Genomic DNA, 21,019 nt, shown 5'->3' with positions numbered 1-21,019 from the left:
AATTATTATTATTATTATTTTTTGTCTCCAGTAACTAAATAAATAAATAAATTTGTGCCATGAAACCTAATTAAGGAATTTATTGTAACTTTTATTATTGGAATATAAGTTAATTTGTGACCTGTATTATAGTCAAATAATCAAGTGACAGCTAAGCTTTCATTAGTGATTACATTGGTTTACTGTAGTTGGTAGTGACTGTCTGAAGATTATAAACATAGCAAAGCAAAACAAACATGTGGGACTAGGTAGGTCGATTTATGTAAGGTTACTGAGCTAAGCACAGATAGATTGGCAAAATTATAAGAGTTACCTACCTACTTGTTTACCTTTTGTCGTTTTTGGCGCTTGAGAAACGCCTTTTCATCGACGTATTTTGAGGTCTTGTTTGTACATACTACCTACCTTTTGAGACTTGTTCCAAATTGTACTTAGTATAGTTTGTAGCTTTCTAATAGAGCCCGAAGGCTTATCCTATTGTCTATTGTTCAGTAAAACCGCACGTGCTACTTACCTGCAAAAAAGGGTCCTAATTATTCTATTTGGCACCTGAGCGCGGGCTAGTCCGACGCTCAAAAAACCAGTGTACGTGCGCTCTTCGATAACGCGCGTTTGTTACGCATCCCGATGACACATTTTAGACTGGTTCTGTAGCGTTCGACTCGCCGGCACTCAGTAACCGAAGTACCGATTTTTTATGCAGGTGGTTGTGGCACGTGGCACGAGCGGTTTTACTTAACAATAGACAATAGGATTAGCCTTCGGGCTCTATTAGAAAGCTACTAACTATACCTACTTTGAGAGAGAATTTTATTGTAACTGTTAATGCTGTTATATTCTTACCTAACAATTACCTAAATGTCTTTGTGATGAAAATAAATTATTTATATTTACATTTGTCTTTAGTCAAAGCTTACCTAATTAAAATATACTACCTACTTAATTTTAGATATATGTAATTAGTCAAACCATTTGTCAGTCAGTAAGAACCAGGGAAACTATACTCATCCATTTCTTTTGGGTGCTAGTAATAGTGTAAGACAAAGATAGTATGATGCTCTCTGTATATGTTTGAAATGAGACAGAATGAGATATACTTAATTTTAAAAGATTCAGCATATTGCTTGCAAGTCAACTAAAAGTTATTGTCGATAAGTTTTTCTTTTGTACAATCAAGATGAAATAAATGAATGAATTCTCTATGTACCTATGCACATATGTTTATATTAGATTAGAACTAATACACGTATCGTATACCTACACGTAGCATATCTACTATTAAGCTGGCATACCAATAGGCATAAATATAGAATGTGCCCAGCCCAAACCATAGATTACCCGCCACTAGATCCCGCATCAAAAAACTAGCGAGACGACTTGCCAAAGTTGCTACTAATACCGTCGCGAAGGTTTCGCATTCATTCATAGGCGCTAGCTCTCATAATAAGGGCGGTTTCAGATTAGCATATTTTTCTGCACGTACCGTTATACGGATCGTTTCTGCGGTACGAGCATACACGCGCGTAGGTAGGTGAAGTGTCCCTTCTGGTCACTAATGGGTCATATTTTAGACCGCGTGCCGGGAACAGACTGTCATTACCAATCGCCTCCCGGGAGATAACTCGTATAGTGGTTAACATGTTTATGTTGTCCTCTGTTTTCAGGTGCAGACAATAAAATACTTGACATTGGCAAATTTGTGCCAGCATGTTTGGCCAGACCGCCATTAAATAAAAGAAGAAGAGGCTATGTATGATGAACCCTCGTGGACGTCAGCTGCCGCTCCGTTGGTGGGTTAAGAAATTGCAGCCACCGAAATACGTAAAAAAATTAAATAAATTTAGTCATCGCCTCCTGTTTGATACTTTAATTGTCAGATGGTAGTTTAGATTATATATGAATAAAAAAAAATAGTCAGCCGGTTGTAAAGAAACGCTGAAAAGTAAAGAAAAAGAGCGTACATACCAGGGATGTTGCGGATGCCGATTTTTTGACATCCGCGGATGCGGATGCGGATGCGGATTTTTAAAGGCTCACATCCGCGGATGCGGATGTCAAGATAGGTACATAAAAACGTCAAATATTACATTTTAGTAATTTTTATTTCAAAAAACTGGCCAAGTGCGAGTCGGACTTGCGTTCCAAGGGTTCCGTACAATAAGTCCCACTCACGCTTGACTGCTAATTTCTAATAGGTTTTTTTGGCTAATTACTAAATTACCTAGCAGTCTAGCACTTCCGCCGATGCTAAGACGTTCCTGTACCGAACTGTTCCACATCCGCATAAAATCGATGCGGATTTAATGCGGATGCGGATGCGGATGTTGAAAATAATGCGGAAGTTCCGCGGTTGCGGATGCGGATGCGGATGTTCGCAACATCCCTGGTACATACCTATTCCCATCTTAAAGGCCGGCGCTTACAACTCCTCTGATGTTGCGGGTGTTCATGGGCGACGGTAATAGCTTACCACCGCGACGACGTCCTATATAAAAAAAAACGCTGATCTAATTTAGTCTAATAATAGTAAGTACCTAATACCTAATCCCGTTTCCAATAAATGATGACGCGATGAACTTTGAGCGTGTGTCGGCAATTCCGCATCATTACTAGGCATTTCTCAAGCTAGATATACGTACTATCTAGTGATAAACGGTGATCTGTTTATCACTCACTTAATATAAACTCATGCGGTCGGCCTTGGGCGTCGTCAGTCGTCCGTTACTCTCAAGCCGGCCGGTTCTCTAACCTAACTCTGTAAGTTATTCTTTAATACAAGTATTTTGCACAAATACCTACAAGTATTTTGGCCCCATTACTTATCTTTGTTAAATTTTGTGTGCAGGGATTTAGTGTTCATACGTTTTATGGCATTTGCTGTGGTTTAAAAAAGACATGGTTTAGAAATTTTCTTGATAGATTAACATGGTATCGTAATAGTTTTGTACCCGTTGTTATAGACGCGTTAGGGGTCATCCATTAATTACATCACACGTTTAGGGGGAGGGAGGGGGTCAAGAAAATGTGACATATTGTGACATGGGGGAGGGGGAGACACAAACTTTGTGACGTCACTTTAACTTCATCAGTAACCGAAAATTTATTTAAATTATTTTATTCGCTGTACATTTTAACAAGTTTTTAAAACGATAATCGTTTTTATTCGTTTAATTTTCTTTCCTAAGCAGTTTTGGGTTATAAAATTACTAATATTTATATCGTCAAAAATATTTTGATAAGATATTAATAATACTTAGGTACTTACTTAATTCGATTTGGCGATTTCGTAGAAAAATGTGACGTCACACTAGGGGGGAGGGGTTTGCCAAATGTGACCAAGTGTGACAAGGAGGGGGGAGGGGTCAAAAAACCAAGAAATACGTGTGACGTAATTAATGGATGACCCCTTATTGTGGTGAGACCTTGGTGTGTGGTGTGTGTGTGTGTGTACAAATAAAATCGAAGCTACAAGTATTTTATAGGCATACCATTAATTTTAATTTCAGGCAGTTGGTAAAGTTTTGAATTTTAACCAAATAATAGTAGGTAGTAGCCAAATCAAATCCTCGATTTGTATATGAATCGATTAACTTCTTACCAACAGCTTTAAGAGCCAACAGGAGTGGTCATTTCTCCATACAAACGTACTCGACTGTTTCCTCCGTGGGTTTTGAAGCTAGAGCAATGATTTTTTCAACACAGATTAATATTGTCAATATCTGTGTCGGACCGTTTTGATTTTTTTGATTTTTTTGTTTTTTAAGGCGCTAGAGCCCTTCAAAAATGGCCAAAATGGCCTAATTGACTATGCCGCAATGAGAGGCGTGCTATTCAAAACTGATATCAATTAGTCAAAAAAGCAAAACGGTCCGACACAGATAATGTCATTATCATTTAGATTTCCAAATTTGGTTACGATTGGTTAAGTTTTGGAGTAGGAAACAGTCGAGTACGAAACCTCGATTTTTGAGATTCTTACGCAGGATTTTTCGCCTTGTCCTTATCGCACTAGTTTTAGGAGCCGCTTCCGTTAGCGAGACGGGTATATTTACCTAAAATATTTAAATATTAGCTCCTGTTGGCTCTTAATGAAGTGGTAGGTTTATCGTTCACCTGTTTGCATCCAATCATTCTTTTATAAGAACCATTGGCACGCATCAAACTATTAGAGTAGGTAGGTAACGTTAATTAAACCTGTTAAGTAGGTATGTTAAAATGTCGAATGTACTACATAACTTTCTAATTTTCCCAACACCGCATTTACGATGAAAACAGTACAGCATTTAGGATGTTTGCACATACATTGGGTGTATGTTAGGTATATTATGTAGGTAAGGTGTATTCGGATATTTCCGAAATGTTTCCGAATGCACGATAGTGGCGGATAATTCCGAAAGCTGACTCTTACTACAACGGAATATGAGTGATTTTACAATGATTTTCGGGATTACCCGATTTCCGTAATTACCCGAATAAACCTTAGTGAATTAGTGATGCGCATTAACGATTATGTTCACAAACACAAACGATCATTTGCGCACCAATTTTCTGGCCCACTTCGTAGTGTTGATTTGTTAATATTGATGTACATGTTGGTTAATATTTGTTCTTAAAATATAACTTCGTTAACTACTAGTGGCCCTTGGCTGCTAAAAGGTTGCCGACCGCTGAGCTACACGCATGGTTTTGTACAAATAAAAGGTTGCTATCGCAACAATTTATAGATACTAAATAAATAATGATGAAATGATAAGAATTTAGGTAGATAGGTACTTTAGCTTAGGAAATCGTTGTTTTGATTTCACGAGTGACATGATAAGCCATATATCGTCTAAAACTGTTCGACATGCTCAAATTGCATCCTAATTCCTATCCAGAACATGATACGAGTTTTCAATTTCTTTATATATAGGGGAAGCGGGGGAGATAGGCACAAGGGGTAGTTTTGAACATCCATACAATGACCCACACTAATTCCTTAACTAAAAACTTACCTATGTACCTATGCTGCTGCAACAGTACGTACCTACTCGTAAAATACTTAGATTATCTTAGATAGTAAAGAAACAGATAAAGTGGGCTGTTTTTGATGAGCGATCCGATACGCGATACCTACGCCTTATCATTAAAAATTGTTCGTCATCCTTTAAGAGTCATAGAACCCGTGGCCAAAAAGCTTCCATACAATCGAAGTTGTATATATATAGCTGGTCAACCAAATCTTGTCAGTAAAAAAGGCGCGAAATTAAAATTTTCTATGGGACGATATCCCTTCGCGCCTACATTTTTCAAATTTGCCGCCTCTTTCTACTGTCAAGATCTGGTTGACCAAGTATACCTACGCTCTCATTTTAAAACAACATGCTTAAATTAGGTAGCTACATGAAACTTAATTGGCTGAGCATTTACGTAACGTATGTACATATCATATATCTGCCTGGTACAGTTCCGTTGCCAAAAATTGAGCTTCTAATTTTTTTGTATTACAATTTCTGCTCAGGTTGTCCCACTCAGAGGGGCTACCGCGAAAACCGAATTTCGCAAATTGCGGGATCTTTCTCTTTTACTCCAATGAAGGCGTAATTAGAGTGACGGAGAAAAATGCCCGCAAGTTGCGAAAAACGGTTTTTGCGGTAGCCCCTCTGATCATCACTTTCTCTTCCAGAGCCAACATGCCTCAGACCGAGTTCTACTACTTCCCCATCAAGGCTCTGGGCGAGCCAATCCGCCTGCTGCTCGCGTACGGCGGCGAGGACTGGAAGGACAACAGGGTCACCCCCGAGGACTGGCCCAACTTCAAGCCCAGTAAGTTCCTACCACCCTAAAGCCTTAGACCTGGGACAACAGGGTCACCCCCGAGGACTGGCCCAACTTCAAGCCCAGTAAGTTCCTACCACCCTAAAGCCTTAGACCTGGGACAACAGGGTCACCCCCGGGGACTGGCCCAACTTCAAGCCCAGTAAGTTCCTACCACCCTAAAGCCTTAGACCTGGGACAACAGGGTCATCCCTGAGGACTGGCCCAACTTCAAGCCCAGTAAGTTCCTACCACCCTAAAGCCTTAGACCTGGGACAACAGGGTCACCCCCGGGGACTGGCCCAACTTCAAGCCCAGTAAGTTCCTACCACCCTAAAGCCTTAGACCTGGGACAACAGGGTCACCCCCGAGGACTGGCCCAACTTCAAGCCCAGTAAGTTCCTACCACCCTAAGCCTAAGGCCTGAGACACACTTGTAGTTTTGCTTACGTAAGTAGGCACAAAGCTATTCCTTAGAATGAGATAACGATATTCATCTCTCATTCTGTAGTATAGCTGTGTACAGCTACTTACGTAGGTAAAACTTACAAGGGTAACGTGTTTCAGTCCCCTGTCCCTTTGCACAATGATCCGTCTACCAAGCACGATAATATAACGAGGTATTATGTACAAGAGTTCTTCTAACAAACTGTGCCACTATTGTCGCCTGGCTGACAGAACAACAAGAAATGCCCCTAGTTGGTGTTGATTCACCCATTTCATTTCAACCAGGGTTGCTCGGTGCGTTGTCCGCGGGATAGATATATAGTTCATGGAACTTTATCAATTCAAATAAATGACTGTAGGTATCATTGCAGTTTCCTCCGAACATAGTGAATCGTCACAGTATAAAATATAAATGCAAGTCATTGATAATGGAGCTGAATGAAACAAATTGTGTTTGAGATATAACTGACGAGGGGCAATATCCGATAATAGTTATTTACGATACCTACAAGTGCGGAAAGTAGGAAATTCGCAACCAGTGGTGATAAATTCAAACACGGCCGAAGGGACTATTTAAATTGTTACGAGATGCAAACTTTGCCTGTCGCCTGGTTAACGGAAGAGACGGGACAAAATACTAACAAGAAATAGTCGATTCACCCACATATATACTTTGAGTAGCCATATGAAAACCATGTCATGCTCTATCCCCCCTATCTTATTTCGTAAGTACCTATATAATGTAGATAATTGTGTACCTATAACCTACAATTACAATATTTACAATCACTTTACAATGGTGATAATTGTAATCACGTTGCATGAATTGTGAAATCACAATTCACGGATGTTTTGCAAATAACGTGTTACCTAGTCATTGTTTGAGTACCTCGAACCACTGGTACCTACTTCAACTTTGGAAGTGCCGTTTATCGTCGTCGTGGCCTCATTCAACTTCTTAATATCTTAATAATTTTAATTACCGATTATTTACAAGCCTATCCTATAGGAATATACAATACTCATACAACCTAAGTTACATTCTCATTTTAAAACAATTTGCTGAAGTTCTTGAAACTTGGCGTAGCATGTGGACATTCAATTCAAGTAATAGAAAGCAAATGTATCTGTAATTTTTCGAAACTTTTTGCAACTTGCACAATTTTGTAATTCGCATCTTCGCAAGTTCGCAACATCCTTTGACAATGGTTCCCATTAATATTTATCCTACTACTATTACAATAGTAAGTAACTAAGTACCAACTGTGTGATGGATTGGATGATGTATATTCAAAATTAACTGATCATTCGTATGTTGATCTAGTTCCAACGACATCGACATGAGGTCTATTTTCCAATAGTCAGAGTGTTGTGAGTAGGCGTTGGCAGTGAATATGCAAGTCATGCTGACAGGTTTCAAGGTCGGAAAGCAAAAAAAATCTCAATTGCTTGTTGATACAGCGGCGTCGGGGAATTATTGTGCAATGATTGCGACATTAGGTACCTATTTATTTATTTTATCAGTATTCTATGGATTACCGGGAGATAAGACGTTAGTATTATAATAACGTTTAAAAATATTAGTAGGAGATCCGGCAATTCCGGCATATGTCGACCTTCACCGATATGTCTGACGGATGAAACTTACACATTATGAAAGAAAATATGTTCCTGAACATAAATAAATAGGGTTGCCTCAAGATATATGGTCAAGGCTATTATTAAATAATTTTTGAAAAAAAAAAAAAATTCTCTAATTTCACCGATCTGTCTGACAAACGAAATAAGTTCCAATGGAAAGTATACAACTTGTACAACATAAATCAACTAGGTTGCCTATCTTTTCCGGTCACTATTATGTGGTTGCCTAGTTTAAACAGGTGAGTTTTTATCGATAATTGCACTCATCTGTCTGACGCTTGAATTATACTTACATCAAAATGATGGTAATTTTATTGCGAATACAGTGGCATAGGGTTGCCTGCGAAAATCCGGTCACAAATAAGGGTTGCCAGGCTTTTAAATAAAATAAGAAGGCAAGACTTTTAGCGCTACTATGCTCAGTCTGTCTTCTGTCTGTCTTGTCTGTGACCTGACGCTATGGCATAATATACCTATTACCTACTTATGTTCAGAAACCCCATTCGGTCAGATGCCACTGATGGTGGTCGATGGCAAGCAGTACGCTCAGAGCATCCCCCTGTCTCGCTACCTGGGCCGCAAGCACGGCCTGGCCGGATCCAACATCGAGGAGGACTTCCTTATTGATCAGAACGTGGAGTTCATCAACGACATCAGATCCAGTAAGTATCGGACAATATTCTTCACCACTTAGATAGAATTGGACGGCTATTTGTTTGTGCCTCTGGCGGTCGAAACGGCTGGCTGTTGGTGCTTAGAGGCTAGAGAGTTTTTTAAGGAGGTTGGGAACCGTTTGCGAGAAAGAGGCCTGGGCCCTTATTCGACATGTACAACTGTCAGATTTCGCGTCATTTGAAATTCAACTGCTGAAGTTCATTTGAAGTTCATCAAGTGCTGAAGTTCATTTGGTACAAACAATAATTTAACAAAAAACAACTTTGTTTTATTATTACTTTAAGGTTTATAATAGTTTGGTTTGGTTGTCACCTAACTGTGGATTGCTAATGTCAAATTTTGACAAGTAATGATTCCAAAGGTAGACTTGGTTCTCTATGACCTTCGGCACCATCTTGGAGTTTTTGACGTGCGAAAGGGTAATTTATAGCAAAGAGTAAAACTTTTTTTTTTCAGTACGTAAGTTTACATGAATTAATGACATCTTGTGAGCGATAGACCAACGAATGCGCTGTAGGCGATGCGGCGGCGAGTAGTGGAACTTACGTGACAATTTCCATCAATCAAAAAGGGACTACATTGCTGATGGTCGATAAAGGCTATTAATAATTGAATTTTAACAGCAAGAATGCCTTATTGACAAGCGATCTTTTTGTTGAACCCACACCTACACGTCAAATAATGCTTGCTCCACACATTCTCTTATAAACGCTCAAAATTGTAAAAAAAATTAAAGAATTTACTCATCACCTCTCTCAACTCAAGCTGCCTATTTCTAATCCACGTTAACAAACCACAAGTTGTACCTTAACACATTTCGTCAACCATATATTCAGAAAAGTCCGTATTTTATTTCTAAGTGGAACATGAATATAGCTGGTCAAGCAGATCTTGACAGTAAAAAAGGCGCGAAATTCTAATTTTCTATGGGACGATATCCCTTCGCGCCTACATTTTTCAAATTTGCCGCCTTTTCTACTGACAAGATCTGCTTGACCAGCTATAGCTTGTATTACCTTTTTGGCATAAAAATAATCTAAATTAGTCAAAATATTTTGACTAAATATTGCACTACTACTACCTACTATATAGGTACCTACCTTAGTAACTTGGTAACTTTGTGTCACCAACTATTTTGATGCTACCTACAAAGAGCATCAAAATAGTTGGTGACTGACAGGTCAGGCTCCGGTCTTGGTAAGTAATGTAGCCAAATACTGGTAAGTAATATAGTCATAAGACCTACTGTATTTGGCTATATTACTTACCAAGACCTAAAAGTACCTATTGTTTAATATGTATCTACACAGAGATGATTTTTAATTAAAGGAAATTAAATACATATATGTTATTCAACTACAAATAAAAAAATTAGATCTATACTTGGTCAACCAGAACTTGACAGTAGAAAAGGGCGGCAAATTTGAAAAATGTAGTTGTAGGCGCGAAAGGATTTCGTCCCATAGAAAATTTGAATTTCGCGCCTTTTTTGACTGACAAGATTTGGTTGACCAGCTATATTTCAGTTTACACATTTTTTTTCGTTTAATTTTAATAAAACATTAATTTTCTTCACTATAGATTATTTTCTGATATTCAAGTAGGTATGGTGTTTCAGGTTGGTAACAGGAAATAAGAAAACCACGCTGGTGGTCCACATCTGTAAGTTTAAATATGAAACATGATAAAAACACTTAAATTAAAAACTTAATGTCTTCCCAGCTTTGCTCGAAAACATATAAAAACTCAAAAATGCGCGTTTTCCCAGATATAAAACCTAGCTAGATCGATTTTGCGCCCCCGAAAACCCCCATATAGCAAATTTCATCTAAATCGTTAGAGTCGTTCCCGAGATCTCCGAAATATATATACATATAAATAAATAAATAAATATACAAGAATTGCTCGTTTAAAGGTATAAGATATATATTATTAAAAACTTATAAATAAATTATTTGCCCTAAATCGTGGTAGTGACCTACCAAGTGCGGTAGGGTGCCCAGAAAGGCTGCAGGCTGACCGCTTGCCCCGCTGGATAACAATGCTGATCCGCATCATCAGAAGCATACAGATATAAAGCGCTTTGACAGCTCCTCATAGAGGCAACGCGCGCTAGGCCGCACGCCATAAATCTAAGCTAAAGTCTTAAATTCGAGATCATGAACATGAAATATTCGTTCGCTATAATAGTAAAATCATAGGTCTAATACCTATGATTTTAATATTATAGCGAAAAGTTAGCAGGAGACGGCCGTGCCGTGGTCGTGGTAGGTACAGCATGCGTGGACCAGACAAGCAAACCCTGAATTATTTACCTACCTATTTTACTATACCTTTGTTCACCATTGTGTTCACCTATGTATATTTACTCTTCTTTCCAAGATAATCATTTTTTTTTTCAAGATGTAACCCGTATAATCGGGCTGTATAATTTGCCTCAATTTTTTTACACAATGTTGTATGTAATTTTAATTCGATAATTAATGATGTTTTACATATTTATCATATACTATTTTTCCAATTTTTCTTGTATATTACGTTGTTTATTTCGATTGACGTGTTTATTATTTTCGTTACTATGATAGCGTTTTTTTTTTGGCATTTAGCCAGTGTCATGTCGATATAAAAACACTTTAAAAATGCAACGGAAAGGTTGAGTCCTCCATACAATGACATTATTATAACTCAAACAAGAACCATCCAAAGGGGAATGGGGGAAATTGCGATAGGTATTTGCTTCTCTATCACTCTTGCATATCCGAGCGAAATTTAATGGTGGCACATAACGAAATTGGTTTCGCGGAAGGAAACCGTCTTTATTCATCAATGTTATATTTATTAGGAACAAACGTTGACTGCCGACTGTCCTATATATTACACTACTCTTTGCTGCCGACTTCTAGCGCTGGCGGTACACCGCGAAAATCAGTAAAATGCTGCAAATGGTGTTAAAGGTCTGAAAATCGGTACGATTGATCTTTAGGACATTTGAAACAATTTGACCCGAAGCGCCAACAAATAAAAAAAAACGAGAGGAGTTATGACGTCATGTTTCTTTTGTATGAAAAAAAAATTAGAAACCTATCGTGTGTGGTATTCAACGAAAGGGCTTTCTGAGCCAATGCTAAAAATATATCACATCGTTACATTTCAGTCATTTTGTTTAAATTATAATAAAAATAGTTTTCAAAACATACCAAGTTTGGGCTTCTCCAGATACAATACCGTTAATTTTTTTTTGTAAAATATACCTCAAATTATCCGTAATATCCTCATATCTAACCCTAATAAAGCAATTTTGAAATTATTTACATTTAATTTTTTTTTTAATTTTTCAATTTTACAAAGTGTAATAATAGCCCTGCCGAATATAATGTCCGAATATTATGTCCGAATGAATAAATACGAGTAATAATGTCATTCGGGTAAAATAAGAGTATTGAAACTTGGTTTTTCTACTCCCGTACTTTTATTTGTCATTTAAAGGGTCGTGCACACACCTTTAAACCCCCTATAGTTCTTATCTTATAGTTAGCAGTATCTTTTTGGCACTTTTACGATACTTCGTGTAATCACCACTTGAAAAATATTGTATGGAATACATTGTTGCCAACCTAATTTTAATTGTCATTTCTGACAGACGAGTGAACCATAGACATGTTTTGGTTACTGGTACGATTTTTTTTTTCATCTTTATAGGGCTGTATCTCCTAAACCGTGCGTCGTAGAGCAAAAATAATCAAATTTTCGTTCCCCTTTAAGAAATCCCTAAGTAAGATTTAAAAAACAAAAAAAGAAAAAAGGAAGAGAAATATTTACAGGGCTGTATCTCCTAAACCGTGCGTCGTAGCGCAAAAGTAATAAAATTTTCGTTCCCCTTAAAAGTCCCACCCACTGAACAACCTATCACATTAGGACATGAAACAATCATCATCATCCATTTTTATTATTATTTCATTGCATTTCAAAGTAAGCGCTTGGTCGTAGAAAAAGTATTGTATGCAACGTTGTTTAACTTTCAAAAAATACTCGTGGCGTCTTTATTAAATTTACTTACTCACGCCACTCGCCTTTTTTGACCTCTCTTAAACAACGGTTGCATAAAATACTACTGCATGTTCCTTTGGTAATATCTAAGCTTTAAGTAAGAAAAAGTTCTAATGAGTGGGGGTGGAGAACTCGGGAGAGGGGGGGCGTTAAAGGTGAGTTTTTTCAGTTAATTCTTTCTTAATTCTTACATAGACAATTTTTACTACGACTTATAGATTCCGAGATATAAGCGACTTTCTGAAAAAAACGTTATATATTAATTTTATGCTTTCTTTTTAAATATTTAATTGAGAGATTCATAATCACACTTTGTAAAACTGAAAAATTAAAAAAAAACCTAAATGTAAATAATTTCAAAATTGCTTTATTAGGATTAGATATGAGGATATTAAGTATAAAATTTGAGGTATATTTTACAAAACATTTTTTAACGGTATTGTATCTGGAGAAACCCAAACTTGGTATGTTTTGAAAATTATTTATTGTATTATTTAAAAAAAATACTGAAATGTAATGATGTGATATATTTTTGGAATCGGCTCAGAAAGCCCTTTCGTTTAATACCACACACGATAGGTACAATATTTTTTTAAATTCCATAAAAAAAAAGATGACGTCATAACTCCTCTCGTTTTTTTTATTTGTTGGTGCTTCAGGTCAAATTGTTTCAAATGTTCGTACCGATTTTCATACCTTTAACATCATTTGCAGCATTTTACTGAATTTCTCGGTGTACCGCCAGCGCTATATATATTATACTACTCTTTGCCTTTTCTTTAAACTTTTTTTTGACAAGTTTTCACAGACAATTAAAAATTTGACATTGATACATCAAGGCGGTTTGTTTACAAAGGGGCCTACCGGGAAGTGCGAAAATCGAAACTCAGCTATTTGCCTCTTTATCGCTCGAATATGCAAGAGTGATTGAGAGGTTAGATAACAAAATTTCGAATTTCTGACTGTATTTTTCTTTAAATATTTTCAAATACAATTAAGTTGCGTTGTTTTATCACAAAGTTAAAAAGACTTAAAAGACTACTGTCTGTATCATCACCATCAGATCAGCTCGATGGTACCATAAAAATATTGTATTGTCACCCATATTCATGAATCTAGTATTAAACTGGATTGGGCATGAGTGGTGGGGATAACTGACAGAACGGGATAGACTTATGTATCTTTCAGTAGGAGTAGCAGCGAAAGCGCTATTATTGTTTGTCCTTGTCACAGTCTCACATTTTTTTTTATTCCTCACCGTAAATTAGCATGGATGATTGGTCGAATTTATTTGTTGCCCACCATAACAAATAAATTCTACCTATCATAGCGTCGCATTGCGTATGTTTTGTCCCTCACGGAGGCACGCGTAGACCACTTCTATAGGATGCTACCTTCTATGCCCATATTACATATTATGTACTTATGTAAATTTTCAGCTTCATTGAACACCCGGGAAGTGGGTCAAATTTAATTTGCATGATTTGATTGGAACCGGGACAGATGAAACTAACTAAAAGCTTGTAAAAATGTGGCTTTCCAATTTCTATTGCAACTTCAGATGAAAACGTCCTTATTGAAGCATAAGGACCCTTAATTTATGGAAAGCCACATACAACAACCAATTCGAGGCTACTAGGCGGCAAAATACGACTCAATACGAGTAGGTAGGTCAAATAAGAGTAATAAAATACGGATTTATATTTGGCCAAATATTCTTTATTGTGACAAAGTTATTCTTCCTCGCGTTATCCCGATTTTGCCACGGATCATGAGAACCTATGGTTCGCTTGACAATTAATCCCAAGAATTGGCGTAGGCACTAGTTTTTCCGAAAGCAACTGCCATCTGACCTTCCAACCCAGAGGGTAAACTAGGCCTTATTGGGATCTGTTAGGCTGTTAAAGTTTAAAGTTAGCTACTCGTAAGTCTCGTAACACAACATATAAGTTTCACATTATAACAAAAATTACTTACATATATATTATGTACCTAAACATATTACTTTTCTAAAAAAGGACTGAAATCTAGTGCTGCGAAGAAACGGTATTTTTGTTCGGCTTTTTTGTTGCTATTTTGGCATATGGATACATGGTAGAAGAAGCAAGTGTATGGAATCCTCCTCCATTTTGCGTGGTCCGACGCACCTGGCCGGGTTTTCGCGATTTTCCGTCAATGTTCAATACCTTATTTCTTACGAACACCTAAAATAATAAGTTTAAAATTAATCTCAATGTCTCCAGTTTGCTGTTCATTCAAACTGACAAAATCCAAATTTCTGAGGCAATATACGACCGCTGTCTTATATAAGCCATTAAATATCAACATGAATAACCCCACGTTGCGTTGTTATAAATTTAATTAAATAAATAATTATTTTATTATTTAATTTATATCAACTAATTAGGCATAGCGTCCAATTTAGAATATGGCACAGGCACTAGTTCTTACGAATTTTACCTTAATTTATTAATCAAAGGACCTGAGGTAAAAGTGAGAAGAGGTTGATATGCAGATGCAACCAGCTAGTCGCCGACGCTCCGCTTCCCCCGGGATTAGCCCTTAAGCCTGCACCTAACAGACTGGCTCATAGGGGGCTATGAGCTCGCCGTTGCGTCAATTTTCATTTTTAGAAAAAAAAACTAGTCTACTAACTACTAACAACACAATAAATGCTTATTTTGCCGCATTCTTCACTATCTCTCCCTGTTTCACTGCCATCTAACCCAGAGGACAAAAATATAGCTTATTGTGGCTACTCCGTCTTCCTCATGACTCATGATATTTTACTTCACCATAAAGTAATTGGTGTAATATCAAATGATATTTTTCGCACAAGTTACAAGAAGTTCATTGCTAAGAACCACGACGATTGGTTTAAAATTTAAACTTTATATATAATTTGTTACCTAGTAATTATAATAAATCTGTTTTCTTTTTGACATTTAGTGGTATATGTATTGCTGTATGTTTATTGTCAAGTTTTTTTTAATTCTGGACAATTGTCATATATTCGTTTTCATGATAGATCTACACCAACGCAACTGCATGTCATGTTCTTGCGGTTTATTTTTATAACGCCAAGATCAAAATTTGACTGTTAACTCCATCTTGCGTCGAGTAGAGGAATCAAAAAACTATAGAAAATAGAAATGCAGTTTACTCTATGCCATAGAATCCCCTTTTAAATGTCATAAATCCAAACATGGCGGCCATACCAATAGACAATCAAGTCTAGCGATGAAATGATTTGTTTACATGAGATTCACTGACAGATAATGATCTTTACCTATTCGACAACCCACGATAGTTCAGATTCAAATGAACTTCAACATGCGACGTCAAAATTGGCATGTCGAATAAGGCCCCTGGATCCCCGCTCCGGGTCATTCCTGGTGCAGAGGTTGTCCATCGCGATTCAGCGCGGTAATGCGGCGAGCGTTTTGGGCACCTTTGCGCCTGGGATGACGCGGGGTGGGATTTTTGACTAATTGCAGACTGCTTTGTTTTTGACTTGTGTTTTTTTTTTTTGTGTTATGTAATTTGTAGAAATGTAGTGTGTTTATGTGATGTTTTATATAATTAATGTAATTTTGGGGATATATAATAAATAATTAGAAGTAAAGACTTAGATAGATAGATGATTTATTTCATGAAAGACAATTAATAAGTTTAAGTTTGTTTATAATAAGTTTGCATTGATGTCAAAAATATAAGAATCTCTATCATGATCGTCAAAATAAAAATAAAAAATAAAAATGAAAATAATAACAATACTAATGAAATAAAATTATAGCTCCAATAAGGATTGTCAACACAATTAGAATAAGAGTAAGTAGGTAAATACTTACAAATCCAAAATATAAATTTACAATGTCAGAACTTACGAGAATACAAGAACAGAAAAAAATAAAAACAATAAATAGACGGTTAACCACGGGGTGCCCCACGAGTAAAACCGGGGATCCGGCAGACCTCGTCGGCGATGGCGGGATAACTTGGACTCCTTTTTGAGAGACTGGCCGGATGTAGCTCAAAACCGGGGCGAAAGGAGGAAGAGGGGTAGGTCTTTGCCCAGCAGTAGGACTTGGGATACAACAGGCTCGTAATAATAATAATAACTTAGATAGTTGACAGTCCTCAACTGTGCGTTTCTCCAAAAAGTTCCTGCCTCGCACAGCACGCACAGTGTACGGTAGGTAGTAGGTAGGTATTTTTGTATAACCATTTGACACTTACCATTTAGCAGTACAGTAGGTTTTGACCGTAATTTAATGTTATTATAAGCTTTTATTAATTTTGCAAGGTAGACCCACTTTCCATTATTAGATTGAGCGGAAAACTCACATACTTACACGTGTAAGTTGCAATATTATGGTATCATCGAGCTGATCTGATGATGGACACATATGAGATGGCCACAGGAACTCTTTGATGAAACAACGCAACCTAGGGCCTATTGCATAAACATTTTACAACTCATAATACAAGCGGACGCCTCTTTTCATTCCCTTTTATTAGAAAGAGACTTCCGCTTGTATTATGAGTTGTAAAATGTTATGCAATAGGCCCCTAGTTGTGTTTGGGTTTGTTAGAATAGTATTAGTTGCCTGTTGAACAAAACGTACAGTCAGCGACATAGACTAGGAATCCTCTAGACTGAGTTTAGAGCAAATATTTCATGAAACCGATGCTGCCAAAAATACGGGGGTGCGGGGGGACGAGGTGAGCGAATCCCGTGCCGTGATTGGTCCGTTCAAAGACACGGACCAATCACGACACGGGATTGACTCGAAGATGGAGTAAAACTACCGTATGAGTGGCAGAGGGGGTAGCGTTACTATGCTCAGTCTAGAGGATGTCTTGTCTGTGGTCAGCGATAAAAGTTTGTATCAAAAATGAAACTCTTGACAAAAAAAATCTTTCTTCCAACAGAGGCGGCGGCAGCCCACTACGAGGCCGACGCGGCCCTCAAGGCCAAGAAGCATGAGGACTTGTCCAAGAACGTGTACCCTGGCATGTTGGCCAAGCTCGACCAGATCCTCAAGGAGAACAACGGACACCTCGCACTTGGCAAGGTTGGTATACTTAGTACATAGGTCATTAGATAAGTTTTGCAATAGACAAATAATGAAACAAAGGGGTAGGCATATACTTTTTAAAACTATATTTCCATAGACTATGATTGGCCAGAAAACATTTACTTCCCTTTTAAATTTAGTATTTACTTATAAAAAAATCTAATCTTTGTATGAAATGAAAATGTATAAAATATTCGTAAACCTTCCTTATTAGGCCACGCCATAGAGAAAAAAATACATAAGAGTGCTCACTCCATACATCAGTTTTAGTACCAAAAAGACTATTAGCATCTAGCATCGAGTAGCGGAACTATCAGTACTGCTACTTGACAATAGATGTAGCACCGACCGGAAAGTCTTATGCTGTTGAGATAAGACTTTCCGGTCGGTGCTACATCTATTGTCAAGTAGCAGTACTGATAGTTCCGCTACTCGATGCTAGATGTAGACACTGAAATTAATAGTCTGAACTGATGTATGGAGTGAGCACTCTATGTATTTTTTTCTCTGTGGCCACGCTGACGTTTTTCAAATTAAAATCCGTTGTTTAATAAGTAAATTGCAAGAAACATTTCAGTAACCTCCAAATTTTAGCTCTCCCCTCTTTCTACATCTTAGATACTTCTACTTTTGTCAGGAAGAACACACAGTTATATTCGAATTTTGTAAAAGTGCACGTCGTTATAATAAGCTCATAATCGTCGTTCTATTAAGAGTCACACGAACCCGCCGCCAAAATAATCCGCTTACATACAATCGAATTTACGCTCTCATTTTAAAACGTCATTGTACCGTGGGACTATATGTTTATTGCTAATTATATTATACTGTATTGCAGCTGACCTGGGGTGACTTCGTGTTTGCGGGCGTCTACGCGTACCTTAAGGCGATGCTGCAGGCCCCCGACCTTGACGAGCGCTTCCCCGCCTTCAAGAAACTCGAGCAGACCGTCTACTCGCTCCCCAAGGTCAAGGCCTTCGCTGACGCCGCGCCCAAGACTGACTTTTAAAGCGATCTGGCCGCGTAGCCAACGTGACAATCGCTTAAGCTTTGGATTCCTCCGAAAACGGTGCCGTAATATTACGGCCGCTATATAGCGTCGAATGACGTCACTAGAACGTTGTCTATGTAAACAAGATGGCGCGGTTTCCTAGACAGCGTTACGTTACGTTGATTGTCAACGTAACGTATGATGACGGCCGTCATGACGGTGTCGATAGTTTCGTGAACGTTTTATTAGATAGCGGTGACGCCATTTTGAATAAATGATTCCGTACTACGATAATTTTCCTCTTCTGATGATATTTCATCCTCCAAGTAAATTATAGATGATCAAGCAAATCTTGTCAGTAGGAAAAGGCGCGAAATTCAAATTTTCTATGGGACGTTATCCCATCGCGCCTACATTTTTCAAATTTGCCGCTTTGACCTTGGTGGATGACGGTGTGTTATGACGCCGTGGTACTTTCCACATGTCGCCACCGTAAAGACGGCCGTCTTTTGCTGCCGCTATATGACGGCCGTCATATGACGGCACCGTTTTCGGAGGAATCCAAAGCTTTACGCTCCGTAGCGAACGAAACGCAACTGTCACTGTCGCACTAATATGGAAGAGTGATAGAAAGAAACAAAGCGTTTCGTTGTCGAAGCGATAGCGATTGTCACCTTGGCTAGGCCGGCAGGCCATTAGTACACAATACTTAACACATTCATTGCCACCCAGCCAAACAAGACATCCGCGTCAGGCCACAAAAATTTCGTCATATAAAGCTGTAGTACCACGATCCCGACTATCGGGTCGTCCGGCCTGGGAACGGAATCATAAAATACCCGATAGTCGGGTTTTCGGCACTGAATGTGTTAATGGTGACCAGATATTTTTATATTTTTGATCACATGTCATAATCAATTGATCACATTACCTGAAAGCAATTACAGGTATAAACAAATTTGATCATCTAGATTCTAGTACATAAAGGCGCTCTAAGTATTATGTGATAAAAATAAAAGATATATCACGCTCCTATTTATCAAGAGGAAAAAGAAGCGAAAGTATTATCAAGTTTGATTGTTGAAATAAATTTGAATAACGCCTGAACGCTTCAGAATTTGTGGTTCAACCTTCTAGTATTACTTAGTCTTGCATTTGAAAAGCACTTTGTTAAGTTGTATGTAATATTATATTTTAAGTACATGTTATGTGTGTATTAGTCTAAGCAGTATTGTTACCTTTTAAGTGTAATAAAGCTGCTTATTTTTAATAAGTTTGTTTTATTTAAAAGTATGACAAATATTTAATCAAGATTATATTAAATCTAAGGGATAGCTACACTAAATGAAACCTTATTTTGTTCAATTTATGGTTCAAAATACATTCGTTTTCATTTATTTAGCGCAATTTTATCATTGAAGCGAGTCATACATGTATGTTACGACCCATTATGATAAGATCGATAATTCTTACGATAGGTATTTTCAACCGACATTGATCCTAATGCCTAAGGAATAAAGTCTGTTTTTGTTTAACAACGGTTGTTGCTATACAAGTTATCGTTCATTGCCACGGTTATGACTCATGAGAATGAGTAATATGTTTTAAGGACGTTTTATATAAAGCATCTGGTTGTCACGCGAGGTATTACGGCCTGTTTTATTGATTAGTGTATACCTACCTAACGCTAGTTATTGGAAGTGAAAATTTGTAGGTGCCTACGTAGTCGCCATAGATATATCGGAGCGGTCAATGTGCTCACAAATAACTGGACACGCCTCTTGTCAATCGTACATTTTCAGATGCTTTACGTTTGAAAGTGATTCGTTTCTGCCCGTTACGTAAATGTTTTATACCAAATTGATTTTTGTATAATTTCCATGATATTTAACTCCCGATTTCATAAACAACGATACTTAAAATGCAAATGGAAACTATTGAAAGTACCTTCAACAAAAAATACCTAGTAAAGTATTACCTACTAAAACTTAAGTCATGTTTTGTAAAATAGGTAGGTACACATGAATTTTACTTTCCTCGTATTCTAAATGAAAAGTAGAGTGTCTCTCTCTCTCTCTCGGATGAAAAGCTCTCTCACTCCATTCGAGCGCCCTCGCCAAAATACCACGTCAGAAATGGGTGCTTTTCATCCCTTGGTCAACAATCTACCTACTTGTATCACCTTTGCCGATACTTGATATTGGTAAAAGGTAAAAATTAAATACACAATAATTTCTAAAAATATATTTCATTGTTATTATATTAAATCTATAATACATTATTATTTTATTATACAATAATACATTAATTTAAACAATATAGTCGTCATACTTCAGTACAA

At 37.5% G+C, this 21,019-nt stretch overlaps 1 protein-coding gene across 3 annotated transcripts in view; it reads left to right on the top strand.

Annotated features, from left to right (window-relative positions):
• The window catches only part of LOC134653924 (glutathione S-transferase 2-like), a 124,381-nt gene extending 105,678 nt beyond the window's left edge, over positions 1-18,703 (top strand). The window contains exons 2-6 of one of the 3 annotated variants that reach the window (XM_063509289.1): positions 2,732-2,757; positions 5,668-5,805; positions 8,379-8,546; positions 17,542-17,684; positions 18,526-18,703. In XM_063509289.1, the coding sequence (XP_063365359.1) occupies positions 5,673-5,805; positions 8,379-8,546; positions 17,542-17,684; positions 18,526-18,696 (615 nt within the window). In that variant the 5' untranslated portion in view covers positions 2,732-2,757; positions 5,668-5,672 and the 3' untranslated portion in view covers positions 18,697-18,703. Of the gene's footprint in view, positions 1-2,731; positions 2,758-5,667; positions 5,806-5,997; positions 6,037-6,153; positions 6,191-8,378; positions 8,547-17,541; positions 17,685-18,525 lie in introns of those variants that run through there. The other 2 variants (XM_063509293.1, XM_063509290.1) reach the window with 2 other exon arrangements.
• Positions 18,704-21,019: the final 2,316 nt, after the last annotated feature.

The sequence above is a fragment of the Cydia amplana genome, chromosome 14 (assembly GCF_948474715.1).
Source record: "Cydia amplana chromosome 14, ilCydAmpl1.1, whole genome shotgun sequence".
NCBI classification, from domain to species: Eukaryota; Metazoa; Arthropoda; class Insecta; order Lepidoptera; family Tortricidae; genus Cydia; species Cydia amplana.
The sequence above is the reverse complement of the archived record's forward strand: the minus strand, read 5'-3'. Positions and strand labels throughout refer to the sequence as shown.